Source organism: Rhinopithecus roxellana, chromosome 18, assembly GCF_007565055.1.
Source record: "Rhinopithecus roxellana isolate Shanxi Qingling chromosome 18, ASM756505v1, whole genome shotgun sequence".
Taxonomy (NCBI): Eukaryota; Metazoa; Chordata; class Mammalia; order Primates; family Cercopithecidae; genus Rhinopithecus; species Rhinopithecus roxellana.
Genome location: NC_044566.1, coordinates 69,181,412 through 69,198,766, shown reverse-complemented (window position 1 = coordinate 69,198,766; position 17,355 = coordinate 69,181,412). Strand labels below are relative to the sequence as shown.

At 39.6% G+C, this 17,355-nt stretch overlaps 1 protein-coding gene across 3 annotated transcripts in view; it reads right to left on the bottom strand.

Moving 5' to 3' along the window:
* CDK8 (cyclin dependent kinase 8) overlaps positions 1 to 16,195 on the bottom strand; it is a 152,175-nt gene extending 135,980 nt beyond the window's left edge. For 2 of the 3 annotated variants that reach the window (XM_010360186.2, XM_010360187.2), the window contains exon 1: positions 15,526 to 16,170. In XM_010360186.2, coding sequence (XP_010358488.1) covers positions 15,526 to 15,653 — 128 coding nt within the window. In that variant the 5' untranslated portion in view covers positions 15,654 to 16,170. Of the gene's footprint in view, positions 1 to 15,525 lie in introns of all 3 variants that reach the window. The other variant, XM_030922241.1, reaches the window with a different exon arrangement.
* Positions 16,196 to 17,355: the final 1,160 nt, after the last annotated feature.

Below are 17,355 nucleotides of genomic sequence, written 5' to 3'. Positions count from 1 at the left end.
TGAACACCCAGGAATTGAAAGCAGAGACTCGGGTAGTTGTATACCCATGTTCATAGCAGCATTATTCATAACACCCAAAAAGTAGAAACAATCCAAATACCCATCAGGAATGAACAAAATGTGATACATGCTACAACATGGACGAGCCTTGAAAACATTTCATTAAGTGAAGGAAGTCAGTCACAAAAGAACACATATTGTACGACTTCATCATTTCTATGAAATGTCCAAAATAGGCAAATGGAGAGACAGAAAGGAGATTCCTGGTTGCCTAGGACTGAGGATTAGAGGAAACACAGAGTGACTGCTAATGGGTACAGGGTTTCTCTTTTTTTTTTTTTTTTTGAGACAGTCTTGCTCTGTTGCCCAGGCTGGAGTGCAGTGGCGCAATCTCAGCTCACTGCAAGCTCCACCCCCCAGGTTCACGCCATTCTCCTCCTCAGCCTCCCGAGTAGCTGGGACTACAGGCGCCCGCCACCATGCCCAGCTATTTTTTTGTATTTTTAGTAGAGACGGGGTTTCGCCGTGTTAGCCAGGATGGTCTCGAACTCCTGACCTCGTGATTCGCCCACCTCAGCCTCCCAAAGTGCTGGGATCACAGGCATGAGCCACCACGCCCAGCCCAAAATTACTTTTTAAACACTTAAACTACTATCAAGTTCTTCTGCTCTAAAAAATTAATTAATTTAAAAAAAGTAACTAGTAGCAAATGTTATCTTACATTCCAAAACTTTTCAATGACATAGTACAGAATTTCACTAAGAAAAAAACCTAACTGCACTACATTCTGATTTGAAAACCACCAAGCACATTTTGAATTCAGTGAGTTCAGTTACTCAAAGTGCAATAGAAATAGAGAAAAGACACTCCATGATCAAAGTCAAAGCAAGATTTTTTTAAAGTGACATATACTTAGTATTTTTTGCTTGCATTGGAAATTTCACGTACTTAGGAACATCAGACTGAATCACCTTTTAGAATAGAATGGTCCCATCCAAAAAAAAAAAAAACCCTGAAGAGAAATAGATCAAGTAAGAGAGGTATATGCTACTTTGATAGATTTCCTTAAGTTTTTCACTTACATACTTCCAAATTCAGCTTATGCCACAAACTTAAAAGAGGATCTGTGGAGGTCAGCTAGTCTTGACTAAAACACCGACAATACCGACTTTCAGCTCCAGGATATCTGGTTTAAATTCTCAAGCAGAGCTGGATTCATTTGTACTAAAATAGATTTTTAGATAAAAAGATAAAGACATATGTGTACTTCAGCTTCCTACCTATAAGGAGTACTTTCCATAGTCTGTTAAGCAGTCATTGTATCTATGAAAAAATATGTTTATCAGTACTTAAAACTTTAAAAGTTTCTTCAGAAGTAACAAAATACATCAGAGCTGTCTTACAATCACCTGGCTGCTTACCTAATATGAATGAATACCTCTGTTAAACATGAAAAGTCAAGCAATTCTACTGGCACCAGAAAGGGCTCCAGCCTGTCATTCTATGGAGGCAAGCCCATAAGTGAACGCAACTGAGAAAGGCAACAATAAACATTGTCAAAGCCGGAATCAGTATGAAACAGAAAAAGCAAGCCAAGAAGTCGGGAGAAAGGAAAAAAATCAGGAGTAGGAATGTCAGTGCTGGGCAGGAAATGAGAGGATGACCAAGGCCAACCAACAAGAAACGGAAAGAGAGACGATCTAAGCAGGAGTAAGAGAGCTACGGGTCAGTGCTAAATAAAGTGGATGGAGGTAGACAGAATACATCAAGGGCGTCAATCATTTGTCACATATTGTAGCAACATTATCAAGTTGGACTAGAGAAATCTGATGAAAGCAAATATAAAATAAGATGTAAAAATAATGAAATAACTGTAATTTTAAATACCTATATGGCTCTCAAGTTTTTTTTAATCCCCACCAATAATCTAAAATACACAAGATTAGGGCGTGGTGGCATAGTCCTATGGTCTGTGCCTGTACTCCTAGCTACTCAGGAGGCTGAGGCCAGAGAAACGCTTGAGCTCAGGAGTTCTAGACCAGCCTGGACAACATGACAAAACCACGTCTCTACAAAAAAATGCAATAATTAGCCAGATGTGGTGACACACGCCTGTAATCCCAGCCATTTAGGAGTCCGAGACGGGAGGATGGGTTAATAAGCCCAAGATCAAGGCTGCAGTGAGCCATGACTGCACTACTGCACTCCAGCCTGGGTGACAGAACAAGACCTTGTCTCAAAATAAAATAAAATACACTGGACTGTGTTTGTGTGTATATGTGTGTGTGTGTTGGCAGGGGGGGGAGGGGGGGCGGAGGCAAAGCAAAACTTTCAAAAAAAGAATCTGAACAATTCTGACTTTACAATGTATTTAACGCCATGATTCAAACATGTCATTATTATATTTACTCCCATTTCTTCTTTCCAAAAAGTTTTGTTTTTGGAGTTTTGATGTGAGCATAACTGGTGCAACATTTTTAGAGGACAAAGATTAGACCTCAAAAGAGTCTGGCCCAGGCCTGGGAAGAGATATTCTTAGGAAACTGACCTGCTTGCAGTGATGTGTTGGGGTTGTTACCAGTTACTTGTACGTGGGCATGGTGATCAGAGTTTCTAGAACCATTGAAGGAAGCCTGCAGGGATAAAACTCCCTGTGGATTTACAAAGGAGCTTCTCTTGCATGCTGGAAACCTCACTTCCTGTCAGTGTATCATCCACGGCAAACGTCTCCATGGAGAACTTTGGGAGCCTGGGAAGTTCTACCTCCATCAGATAGCATGTTGTATACAAAGATAGATGCAAAGTACATTTATTGCAGTTATGTTTCAATAGTGTAAAAAATGAAAACAACCTAAATGTCCTCGCATTGGACCAGTATATCATACACATAAAACAAAACAATGAGCTGATAAAATGAATTGAGTTACAGATGCTGATATAGAACTCGGAAACACATGAACTGAAAAAAGCAAAGCACAGAATACATATTTAAATTTTTTTCCACAGGCATGTATTATCTGCTCAAAAAGAATAAAGTACTAAAGTAAATTTTAAAGTCTACCCATATATATTTGCTTCTATATGCAGACACACAAGGAGCCACCGGTAATAATTATCCCTACAAAGTAGAAGGTCAATCTGAGGTAAAGGGGAACTTAGAATTTCCTGGGTGTCCTTATGTATAATTTAAATGTTTTATCATGAGACTATATTAATTTCATAGTCCCATCTTATTTTATAATGAAATATAGTTGTTGAAAGTGTATGACCTTTGACCTGAAATTCTACTTCAAGGATTTCATATAACATTAGAGAACTGCAGGCATATTTACTGACATCCCTTGCTAACTGTAATGGCTGTAATTTGAAGATTACGTCAACATCTATCCCTAGAACACTGGTTGACTACATATTTATTAATATAGCATACATATCATGTGATACTCTGCAACAATTAAAAACGGTGATTTAGAGCTACATTTACCAACATGGAAAGATGCATAATATTTTTGAATGAAAAAATATAAGATCATAGATGTTATTAATGTATACATATATTCATAGAGTCATCTGGAAAGATAAGGAAAATATTAATTGTCTCCTAATTGTAGAGTTAGGGGTTTTAATTTAAGAATACATTTCTAGACTGTTTGAATTCATCACAATGAAGAGTCATTATTTGTATAATCAGAAAAAGAAAAAGCTATTCTCTTTTTTTTAAAAAATGAGAACTATCCGGAATAGCATGGAGTAAAAAATAAATGCATCTACAGGTTTAGCTTCAATCACACAGTCAGTAGAAAACCAGAAATGGCAGTGAAGCTTTTCATCGCTTTGCTCTGAATAAGGCTAACCATCAAAGTATCAGAAATGCTGAATAAAACCTACAAAGTGTCTTATGACTTAAGCTTTGGTGTCCAAAAATCTTTAGCTGAAGTTTTATTTCATTTATTTTATTTAACCCAGACACTTTGTTATCTCCCTTACCCTCTGAGCCACATGTGACACTTCCTATCTCTGAGTCCTGGAAAGACTCTCTTCCTGGCTGTTATTCTACCTACAAGGTCCTCATATTTCTCCAAGCTGCCCCCCTGCACAGCCAGTAAGCTGCACACTCCACGGTTCCTATTATACAACAGAGCAACCTTGGGTTTTCTCCTTTCTAGACTCAATTTTTGGCTCCTAGGTAGACATCTCTTTCTTCGCACTCTATACAAGGCCCTTGTCTTGCTCTATACACTCTCCCTAGGCAATTTCATCACCACTCAAAGCTACTACTTTAAGTACTTTAGTACATAGTCTAACTCTAGCCAGACTCCTCTCTTCAACATTAGATATACGTATCTGCCTAATGCACATGTCTTCTCAGATGTTTAATAGGTACCTAAAATTCAACATATCAAAGCTCAATCATCTTCCACCTCAAGCTTGCTCCTCTTTCTGTTTTGGCTATGTGAATGGCAATATCCAGCTACCCAAGCCAGAAACCTGGGCATCATCCTTGGTTCTCACTCGTTCATCCATCACATCCAATAAATCAACAAGTCCTATCAATTCTCCCTCCTCATCCCCTCTCTCACATACCTAATTCAAGTCACTAGCATCTCTCACCTGGATTACTACCACATTCTCCTAACCACAGCTTCCTATGGCCATTCTGACTGTGTTACCAAGCAATCTTTTTAAATGAGAAATCGGAACTATCTGCTTAAAACCCTACGCATGGTCCCCGCTGCCTTCGGAACAAAGTACAAGAAAGTAAAAAGTCCATGACACGATTTACAACAATCTGCTTACTTCCCCAACATGATTATTTATACCCCCTCCTCCACCCCTCCAAGATCTGGCACCGACAAAATTCTTTCAATTGTCTCACTGCATATACCATCTTTCCTTCATGTCTTTGTGCATGCTACTCAGTGGCAGCTCCAAAGGATAGCTTCCCCCCATAACACACAAGCTCCCAAAATTACCTCAAACAATTTCAGTTGCAACTTGCTTACTACACATTACTGCACTGCCTCTTCATCTAGACAGCAGCTTCTTTCTTATAAAGTAATTCTGGAGCCAAGAGTGATACTACCTCTCTCACCTGCACTATTTAACTCCTCAAGCCCCCACTAACTCTTATTTATTGCCCATTCACAATTTCTAATTATCTTTCAAGTCACAAGTGAAATATACTTGAGCCCCCCCAGGGCAGATTAGGTACTTCCATGGCAACCTACAATTTTCCCTAATGCAGCCCTTATCCTACTATATTATAATTGTTTACCTGCCTGTGCCCCTCAAAAGTCTGTTAAGTTCCCTAAAGAGTTATTAGACCATCATGGGCTGTTCACTGCTGAATCACCTACATCTGGCACAGAACCTAGCATAGCTGGTGGGAATGTAAACTAGTGCAGCCACTATAGAAAACAGTATGAAGATTTCTCAAAAAGCTAAAAATAGAATTACCATTCAATCCAGCAATCAAAGAGATACTGGGTATCTCTACCCAAAGGAAAAGAAATCCGTATATCAAAGGGATACCTGCACTCACATGTTTATGGCAACACTATTTACAAGAGCAAAGATATGGCATCAATCTAAGTGTCCATCAGCAGATGAATGGATAAGGAAAATGTGGCATATATTCACAATGGAATACTATTCAGCCACAAAAAAGAAGGAAATCATGTCATTTGCAGCAATGTGAATGGAACTTGAGGTCCTTATGTTAACTGAAATAAGCCAGGCACAAAAAGACAAATATCATATGTTCTCATTCACAGGTGAGAGCTACAAAAAAATGAACACATGGATGTAGAGAGTGAAAAACAGATACAGGGGACTAGGAAGGTGAGTGGGGAAGAAGAAGAGGATGCGAAGTCAGTCAAAGGGTGCAGACATAGATTAAGATAATAGAAATCAATTCAATGTTTGATAGCAGAGTAGGAGTACTAAACAAAAATGCACTGTAGTCTGGTGATAAACTTCCTAAGTAATCTGACTTGACCACTATGCCTTACATACATGTAACAAAATTTCTCCTGTGTCCCATAGATTTGTACAAGTAAGAACCTAGCATATAAGAGGCATTCAGTAAACAGTTACCAAATAAATCATAAGCACACAAATTTACAAAGAGAACTGCAGCTACTGGGAGGGGTGGCGTGCTAGTCCTACCCACTTGGGAGGCTAAGGTGGGAGGATCACTTGAGCCCAGGAATTGAAGGCTGAAGCGAGCCATGATCACACCACAGCACTCCAGCCTGGGCAACAAAGTGAGACCCTGTCTCAGTAAAATTAACTAATTAATTAATTTTAAGAAAAAACGGCAGCTAAAGGGAAACCATAATGAAATGCCAATATTTAAATAATTTAATTTTACATTTAAAAAAATCAACATTAAGTCAGCATTAAAAAACAAATTACTTGTGTCTTGCTTTCTGTTTGACATTTTCTTGGAAATTAGGTATAAACTTAATTTTCGCAAAGTCAGTCACATAACAAAGCACTAGGAGGCGCATTTACTTAAAGGGAGTCTTCTGGCCGGGCGCGGTGGCTCACACCTGCAATCCCAGCACTTTGGGAGGCCAAAGAGGGCGGATCACGAGGCCAGGAGTGTGAGAACAGCCTGACCAACATAGTGAAATCCCCTCTCTACTAAAAATACAAAAAAATTAGCCAGGTGTGGTGGCGGGAGCCTGTATCCCTAGGAGAGGCTTAGGCAGGAGAATCCCTTGAACCTGGCAGGCGGAGGCTGCAGCGAGCCCAGGCACCAGCCCAGGCAACAGTGCAAGACTCGTCTCAAAAAAAATTTTTTTTAAAGTCTTTGATAAGGTAAAGAAAACTCCAAATTTATCTATCCCATATGAACCTAAATTTTCACATGACTTATTGGTTTTCCTTCAAACAGAAGCCTTATAAGAAGTATTTTTTGCCAGGCATGGTGGCTCACAGCACTTTGGGAGGCTGAGGCGGGCGGATCACCTAAGGTCAGGAAAAAAATTAGCCGGGCGAGGTGGCGGGTGCCTGTAGTCCCAGCTACTCAGGAGGCTGAAGCAGGAGAATGGCGTGAACCCAGAAGGTGGAGCTTGCAGTAAGCCGAGATCGCACCACTGCACTCCAGCCTGGGTGACAGAGCAAGACTCCGTTTCAAAAAAAAAAACATATACCTACTCCACCTTTCCTCAAAAATATGACTTCTTTAATATAAACTACATTAGCACAACTTGACAAGTTTTCCTTTTATTCAATCCCTTTAATCCTTTAGACAACCTATAAATTCAAATGTCCAGAAACACCCAGAGTAGGCCCTTCACCATGATGTAAAAATTCCTCTCTGTAGGAGGATTATTTGTTAGAATTCATGGACTATAATGAAGTTATAGACTTTAAAGAACTTGTCTAGTGAGATGAGTAACTGAGTTACCTTGAATAGAAGTCAGTCTAAACAATTTTTTACTCATGTAACAAAAGGTAAATTTCAAATAAAACGATCATGCTATATAAACCAGTAATTTTTAGCAAAATTAAATGCCAACTGTGATTCAGAAACTAGTTATGTTTTTCTTAATTTTAGAAATACAGATTTGATCCGCATTTAAAAGGATTCATTTTCAAAGTATATTTCAAAAAAATATTATTTCTAGTGGCTCAATTTTCAAATACCTTGGCCTTCCATTTCAGTTCAGCCGACTATCATGGCAGCTTGCTCTTGCCTTTGGGCTCTGGTACTGTTCAGTGCCGTTCTGGGTACAAATATAGCAAACCCATCAAATTGTGCTTCTCCTGGTATTTTCACAGGTATGACTTTTCTACTCTTCCTGTAATATGCCTCAAGTTTTAATGTTAGCAAGTTTAGAAAAAAAGATTTTCAAATATGAACTTCAGATATACACACACACAAAGTACTGAATACCTGCCAACAGTTGGCAATATACCAAGAGCTGAGGCGAACGCAATCATTGCCCTAGAGGAAATCTATAATTTTAACCCATAAACATTCACCTGAAAGACCCAAAGGACATATAAACATTAGCCACATACACACTGAAGTAGTTATGTATCAGTGAAGGACTATGTTTTGCAGGGTGACAGGTAAAGTGGGAATTATTGGAGTTGTATGTTAAGATATGTAGTTAGGATTTTTTCTGAGACTGTTAGTACATTTCAGCTGAGAAAAAAAAAAAATTCCAGCACAAGGTGCTGCCTGAGAAAACAGTCCGAGTGCTCTGAGTTGATGGAGGAGGAGGAGCTGTATGAATTTCTGTTTCAGAATTACTACAATAGATTATGGTGTGAGCACTGTCCTGGAATAAAATAGACTAGTCAGGTCTTGCAGACAAAGGACGAAGAACTTGGTCCTAAACCAGAGTCAATGTAAAGTCACTCAAAATTGGTTCTCAGCTGCTTTGGATATGATCCAGAAATTCCATTCCCAGGTATATACTGAAAACATACTTCCACCTAATAAGTTACACGTGAATGTTTACAGAAGCATTATTCACTTTAGCCAAAAAGTGGAAACAACCCAAATGCCCAACTGATGAATGTATAAACAAAATGTGGTATATCTATACAATGCAATATGATCCAGCCAGAGAAAGGTATGAAATATTGATACATGTACTACATGGATGAACCTCGAAAACATTAAACAAAGAAACACAAACACAAAAGGCCACATGTTGTATTAGTCCATTTATATGAAATGTCCAGAATAGGCAAATCCACTGAGACAGAAAGTAGATTAGTGCTTGTCAATCGCTGGGGGCCGGGGAGAGAGGGGAATGGCAGTGACTGCTTAATGGGTTTCTTTTTGGGGTCATGAAAATGTCCTAGAATTAGACAGTGATGGTGGTTGCACAGCCTCGTCAATCTACTAAAAATCACTATGTTGATCACACACTTTTAAAAGGGTGAATTTTATGGTATGTGACTTATATCTCAATTTTTAAAAAGGAGTTCTCAGTATTTTTTCTGCCGCCATACTTCTGAAGAACAGAACTCCATCAGCAAAGGCAGCTTACTACAGCAGGGGCTGGTTTTGGGACTTTGACAATAACTGTATCAAAGAATATTCAGAATCATGATACCAAGAAGTCTTTAAGTATTAAGGTCAAAAAACAGGTAAAAGCCACCTTTTAGTGACATCAAGAGCTGCCTTGAGGTGACAAAAGATCGCTAAAGAGAAAAGATAATTGAAGTAACATGACCAAGGCTACGTAATCTGGTGTGAAGGAAAAATTCACAGTGTTCTGAAGGAGGAAAGGATAACAGGAGTTTTATTTTCTAGCAGCAGCTAAGAACATAAAAAGAGTCAAGAGACAATGAGGATTGGATTCAATAGTGAAAGAGACAATGAGGATTGGATTCAATAGTGAAAGGCACTACAAGAAAGATTAACAGCAGTCACAGGGAATCAAATGTACTTATCAACACTGACTTGCCATACACAGTTTCCATCTGACAAATGAATCACATTTCAAATTTTATAAATCAGAATTAGAACACATTTGCCCAAAGAATTAATTGTCAAAGTAGTTAAGTTTGCAAATGGCCTGCAATTATAATTTTTCATTATTTCTGTTTTCCTAGCTGAAATTCAGTATGCCAGAAGCCCTGTCCCTATTTCCATCTTTCCGCACATCAGAGCCCCAACAAGAGAAATTCCGTTACTTCCTAAACTTTAAGTAGCAAAAGAACTTCTTTCCCCCTCCAATTTGTTACCATCCATCACCTCAGCAGCATACAAAATTCTGACTCCTTACTCCTCATGGAGGTGAGACCAAAGCAGAATCATCTGCCAACCAGAACTCCAGGCAAAACAGAGTTCTGCCATGGCAGTTTTACACATGAGAGAGTCTTAAATCAGACTCCTGGATTTCAGAGGCTGCTTTTCTTGAATGGCCAATGTTCTCATGATTGAAAACTGACACACATACATTCACGGTGTTCAGTGCAAACACTGATAAATCTATCTCCACTGTTAAATAATGGGTACCTCACCATGTCCAATGGGTGCAATGGAGCATTTGTAGTGCAAATATATACTACTACACATACAACACGAGCTCAAGAAATGCTGGCCAGGGAAAACAAGGTGAGAAGAAAGGCATGGAAAGAAAAAAATTAAAACCCACAAAATTTGCTGGGGTCTGCAGAAAACACAATTAAAAAAAATTCCTTTGTCCTATTCCTGTTGGAATGTCTTTTCTGATGAGATGTTCCCTGTCTTCCATGATCCAAACCAAATACTGTAAACTTTGAGACTTTTCCTAAAAACCTTAACCAATTGGGGGCTTCCTTCTCTGTGTTGCCATAATACCTTGTATTATTATAGTGCTTACTGAATTGCAACAATTTATTTACATATTTGTTTCCCCAGTAGAGATCTCCTCAAATAATGGAATATTTTATTCATCTTTGCATTCCCAATACCTTGGACAGTGCTTGAAACACAGAAGGGTCCAATAAATACTTGTTGAATGAATAACTGACTTCTTCAAATGTTCAAAGACACAGTAAAAGTAATAACCCACATGAACAAATCCCAAACGAATTGATTTCCCAGTATTACTACTAAAAAAAATGAAATTTAAGCATGAAATCTCCAAGTGGCCAAACAGTAGATCTAAATGCACTGATATCTAAGGAAGGTAACTTCAACCACACGGAGATAAGAAATACACAGCAAATACAGTCAGTATGCACAGTATCCCTCAGTATCCACAAGGGGTGCGTTCCAGGACCGCCCCCTAAAATCCACAGATGCTCAGGTTTCTAATATAAAATGGTGTCCTATTTGCATATAACCTACGCATATCTTCCCACACACTTTAAATCATCTCTAGATCACTTATAATACCTAATAAAATGTAAGTGCTATGTAAACAGTTGTTATACTATTTTTTTAGGAAATAATGACAAGAAAAAAAAATCTGTACATATTCAGTAGAGATGCAACTATCCTTCCCCCATACCCCCTTGAAAATTTTTGATCCACAGTTGCTTGAATCTACAGATGCAGGACCTGCAGATACAGGGGACTAACTGTCCCTTTCTGTCACATTTTTAGAAGGTTATAAGGAATACTCTTTATTGCATACATGACTATTCCAGTGACAGAAATTACATGTTGTATTTGGCATTTCTGACATAACTAAAGAAATATTTAAATCAAAATGAACTTAGATGCAGCACTCAGCCATATTCAGAAGAGGAAAAAGGTAATGGGACGCTCCAATGCACGTTGAATCAGAAGAGTCCCTTTGTGCTGCCCACCAAATGGTTCAAGGGAGTGGGAACAGGCACTAGCCCATAAATCCTCAACACCTTAAGAGAGAAATACAGAGGAATGGCAAGGTAGCATAAGATATGGTGGGTTAAGCAACTGATAGGTCTTTGGAAGTTACCAAGCTTTTTGGCAGTTGATGAGAACCAACGTTAAAGCATGAGACTAAAAAATATGGAAATATATCATCATCTAAAGTACAATTTTTTAGTGGTTGTTTGCCTAATCTTGCAAAAAATACTACATTTTATGTTCATAATTTTTACTTCCTCAAATCATAACACTAGAAAAGACCCTAAAAATTATCTGCTGAAACTCCCCTACTAAGATCTATAAGGGCAAATGACTTGCCCAAGGTCATACTGCTATCAGAAGCACAGTCTGAAATCAAATTCAGGTTTCCAGGATCACTCATCTAGAGTTCCTTCCACTAGATGAAGTGCTTCCACATGGCTTTCATTAGAGTTTAGTCCTACACACACACACACACACACACCCGTAGATACACAAGTATGTTTGTGTATATACATATAGACATACCCATATATCTACATAAACAGTTTTATAGCACTTGAAAAACCTAGGGCGCTTCAGTAATATACCCAGAAAGTACACCAGTTTATTGAAACAAATATTAATAGTTTTACAAGGTATTTATGTTTTTGAGTAACCCACTAGAAATCAAACTCCACAACTATGTTTCTACTTATTCAATATATTAATCATATGAAACATAATGGTTAAGAGCATGGACTCTGGAGTACAAAAAACTGCACCTAATCCTCTAATCCTAGCTGACATTTAAGTAGCTGTGTACTCATGGGTAAATTTGCTTAACCTTTCTAAGCCTCAGTTTCCTCACCTGGAAAACTGAAAAATAACAGTATTGACTTGATGTACTTCAGGTGAGGATTAAATAGATGATGAACGTAAAGTGCTTTACTCTGGACCTGAAACTCAGTAATTTAGCTGTTATTGCCATTATCACTGCCTACTAATCATCTCTGGGCTCTCAACAAATGTGCCCCAAAGAAGGTTGGCAGTATATTTCTCTCTCTCTCTCTCTCGCTCTCGCTCTCGCTCTCGTGCTCTCTCACACACACAAACACACACTCATTCCTTACTCATAATTATCTATTCTTTGGAACATAGATTATAACAGATTAAAAACCCTATTAAGAAATTTCCTTTTGTTTTTCTTTTTTGAAGAAAAATCTCTTATCCCAAATTGATATTTTAAATTATCCAAACATCCAGTGCAAATATTGGAAGTCTAGAATTGAAAAACACAAATTGTTTTCTGTCTTGTAACGCTTTCCCACTCTTTAAAACAAAATTAGTTTTGGTTGCCTAAATTCTGCAAAGACGAGATACAATCAATTCAGAAAGAAAATGAACCCCCCTGATTCCCACTGAGTACCCTTTAAGTGTTCAGACACAAAGGACACTATCTCATTTATGGCGACACTAGTGAGAAGAAATTAATCCCAGGATGTATTGTGTATGTCTTTAAACTTTATTATAATCTGAAATTCACACAGTAATAAAAGGTCCCTTTTCCCTACCATGCAATCATGCCTCAAGTAAGTCAAAGAAATGAATCTTTCAAGCTATTTTATTTCCTAAAACTTAATAATTTAAGCAGCTAACTCCTCTGGTCTAAATTATTTTACCAGTTATTCATGTTCTATGCTCACTGGGGCAACTGAAAGGATGTGACGTGTACATAAATTCATCTCAATAGTCAAATATGTCCAAACCAAGCTGATTTGTGTTACTTCCTTTTACAGAAATTCTCAGGTTCTCCTTGAAGGTGTTACCGTCTGAGTTCCTAGAGAACAAATCTCAGCTGCAGAATACATAATGTAATTTGAAAGTAAATCAATACTAGAAACAAATTATTTGATCATCATCTTATTATAAAAGATTAAACAGCCACAAATTTTATTTTACCAGGACTAAAATGCATTAAATTACATTTCACTGACATAAGATCAAAAGAACCTCATAAATAGCATGCGATATTTTACCAGAGTGAGGTTACAAAAAAGAAGTCAAACCGAAAAAAATCCCTGTAATTTTAAAACTCTGAAACTGAAAAATCCCTGTAATTTTAAAACTCTCTAAAACTATCTCTAAAAGATAGTAATTTTAAAACTCTCTTGACATTTGATCCATTAAAAACAGAAGTTCATCACATAAAGAGAATCATTAAAGACTGATGGAAAACAAACCCCAAGGATTATAAATAATAATAAGCTCTTTTTTCCAAAATGCAATGTTACTTTTCAGCTGTCACGGATGACTAAGAATGTCCATACATTATACCTTCAACTATCTTTAAATTCAAAGATATTGAAATTATTCTTTCAAATTATTCTTAACAACCTAAATTAAAACCTGACCATGGAGATATAAAATATGCTTAAGTACCTCCTGCCAATACACAGTATTAGTTTTCTAATAAAAGTACAACATTAAAACAAATATGCATATTTTATTAGCTTAAGTTCGTAGTTTTTGAAAACAGAAGCGGCTTCTCTCACACAGATTAAAATAATGCAAAGGCGCTAGAATTTTATATAACATGACAGTGTGGTCAAATGCACTGTAATGTGTAATCTCATGGGATTGGGGATTTTATGAATATGCCCAAAATTACATAATACTGGGGGAAGGGGAGATGGTTTAAAGCTTTTGAGAAATATTGTATGGTAAGTTATCAAACATAATTTTTAAAATTATGTCATTACAGAGTAAAACTTCAACAATAAGTCTAATTAGACATCAACAGAGTCAGCAGTATCTCCAGACGCTGATTTCTCCAGTGCTAAAAAGTACTTTTAAATACGTGCGGCGCCCAGAGTATCAAGTTTTCAAATCCAAATCCCTACCTTCTGCCGATCTGTTCCACTTTACTGTGGCATAAAAGCACTAAAATACATATTCCAAATTAATTAGAACTCCTATCTTCCTCGTAGAGTCAATTGTAAATACTTTTAGAAAGATATTTCAGTAAATCTAAGAAAAATGTTGAATAAATACACACTTTCCTTTCCAACATCCAGAATACTAAAGTATTTATAAATATGCGCCCCCCTCCCCCACACCAGGGAACTTCAGCTTTATGAATTTTTTTTCGTGCTAATGTAGTCTGAACATACTCTCCTAATTTGAAATTTTAAGTGATTAAACATCATACAGCAGGTAACTAAACTGGGATGTTCAAGTACAGCTACTTCGTTTCTAATAAAATCCAAAGATTATATAATAAGCTTTGACTTTTCAATAATTTTCTATTCTGTCAAAGGCAACAGAAACATCCATTTTACAAGAAAACATGGAGTTAATAAAATATATATTATTCCCCCCAACTAAGAACTGCCTTCTCTTTTGTCAATATTACAAGACATTCATCTACTGACAAAGAGAAAAAATGAACAATTCACTTGCCTGTTAAGAAACTAAATTGGAAGCATTACCACTCATAGGTTTAATTAAGTTGTTACTAGGGAAGAATATTTAAAGCAAAGGGATTATTTAAAGTTCACTGCCAGCCGCTAAATTTGGGGAAACAGCCTCAACGAGATAGTCCCTATGTCACTTGTCTTCTTCCCCACCACCCACCCTGCACCAAACCCCCATTGTTCTATGTAAAAATTCACAGCTAATAATATCTAAATAGCAACTGCAACATTTATGGTGCAGATGATCCCTATGGGGAACTCTCTCCAGAACCACATTCACTCGTTGCCTTCCTTCCCTCAAATAAAATACAAATTTGATAAAAAATCGATCACAAACTGGTGGGGGAAAGGATCACAGCCTTCCTTCTAGACCGATGGATGACACTCCAGAGGCGGGTGAGGAAATCCCCAGAAGGTTACCATAATAAATTGACCAAAGAAAAAAAACACACACACAGAAACATTTAAGCCGGCGTTTTAGACCGCATTTTTTCATAAATCAGCTTTGAAATCCTTGAAAAGTATACAGCCTACGGTGCAGAGGCTCCTCTTCCCTCTTACCACCAGAGCAAAACACAGATGCGGCACGCAGGATTTCTTGTGGGTTTGGATCCCTCGTACACCACTTCCTCCCCAAACCTTGCTGGCGGAGCCAGAGGCCGGCGTCGAGGAAGTCAGAGCCCGGCACCCCGGCGGCCCGCTCTCCCTCCGGGCTACCTGCCTCGGCCTGCGGGAGCGCCGCCCAGCGCGGACACCGGCCCAGACGCACACACTCACCCATCTTTCCTCTTGGCTTTGTAGACGTGACCATAAGTGCCTCGGCCAACTTTGCAGCCCTCGTATTCAAACAGGTCCTCGACCCGCTCCCGCTCGCTGCTCAGCTTCACTTTAAAGTCATAGTCCATTGTCACAGCCTCCGAGGCCGGAGAGCTGGGTCGGGGGACCGGGGGACAGGGGTGGGGACCGGGGAAGCACGGGCAGCCGCAGCCCCCGGGAACCCGCCCGCTCTACGCCCGCCGGCCGCAGCACCAGCCCGACTGATGCGGCAAGAGCAGGAGGAGGCCCCGCGAAAGCGCCGGGGACATCCAGGGGGACAGCGGGGCAGAGGCCGGCCGGGGGTGGAGGAACGGGGAGGATCCCCCGGCGAAGCAGAGCCGAGGGACGAGGGCTGGGGGTGGGGAGCGGTGTCTCTGCCCTTGTCCCCGCGGGCTCCCTGGGCGCCGGCTCCGCCGCTCTCTCAGGTCGCGCGTTCTGCTCCTGCTGCGGCGAGAGCGACGGGGCGGCCAGGCGGGCTCTCGTCCTCTCACACGCGCACTCACGCCTCACGCGCTCACACACACGCTCACACTCACTCACTCACTCACTCACTCTCCCATACACTCAAACAGAAAGGCAGCGCCGCACAACAGCCGGTACCTCCTCAAAGAGAGGAGGAGGGAGGGCACTCGCGGAACACGGCCGCGGCTGTCGCAAAAACGTCGCGAAGCCTCGGGCTGCCTCCGGACCACCCTCCAACCCTCTCCCGCGGTGGCTGGCCGCCCCTGCTGGCGCTGGCACCCTGAGGACCGTGTGGAGGGAGCAGGGGAGCCGCTGCCCAAAGCTGCCGCCAAATGCACCACGTGGGACCAGCCCCAGCCGTGGCCGGTTCCCAGACTACAATACCCAGAATGCATAGGCCGCCGCCGCTGCCGCCTCTTCTACGACTCCGCCCCACATGGTGGGAATATGGGAGCGTTGCATGATGGGACTCGTAGTCTAGGGTGAAATTCGTTTCAATCACTTGGGGAAATTTTTTTTATTTATTTTTATTTTTATTTTTATTTTTATAGCGATCTAACTAGAGTCTGATTTCAGCCATAAACTTGACCAAAGAGATGCACGTGGGCAGGAGGGTAGTTTTAGAAACACATTTTGTGCCACTCTGAACTCCAGATGTTAAAGGCCATCATCTATAAAAACCGATATATTTGTAAACAGCTCGCGGGCCAGCAGTTGGGGTACTCTTGGTGTTCACAATCTGATAAGGGCTGCACAATGATGTCAACATACTGACATTACAAGCTCCAATAAAAGTGAATCAATGACTACTGTCCAAGCTACTTCTAAACATTGTTACTCTTGTGACAGATGACCATCCAACCTTTCCTATCCATTTACAGGAAGTATTGAATACAGTACAGCCTTCTGCGATGCTCCCTATAAGAACACCGGTTTCTAGCTATGACTACAGAAAGGATCTAAATCCATGGGAACTAGTTTGTTAATAATTTTGCGGTAGCAATATGTCCTGCTTCAGGAGTCCTGCTTCAAGATTGATACTAATCTATCATTTTATCTTATCCCTCTTATTTGTCTGTTTTTAATTTTTGGTTTCCAATTGTTACCATTTCCACTAAAGCTCCCCACTTCCCAAAGGGAACTTTGCACTTTTAATGTAAACTTCTTAACACTTTTTTTCCACCTTTCCTGTGGTATTTATCAAATTCCGTTTCATCTTTTATCTCCTCTCCCTTGCTAGATCCTAAGTTGTTATAGGAAGTCATATTTGCATCTTCCATAAAACCTAGTGTCATGCCTTGATAATGATGCGCAGTAAACACTTGTTAA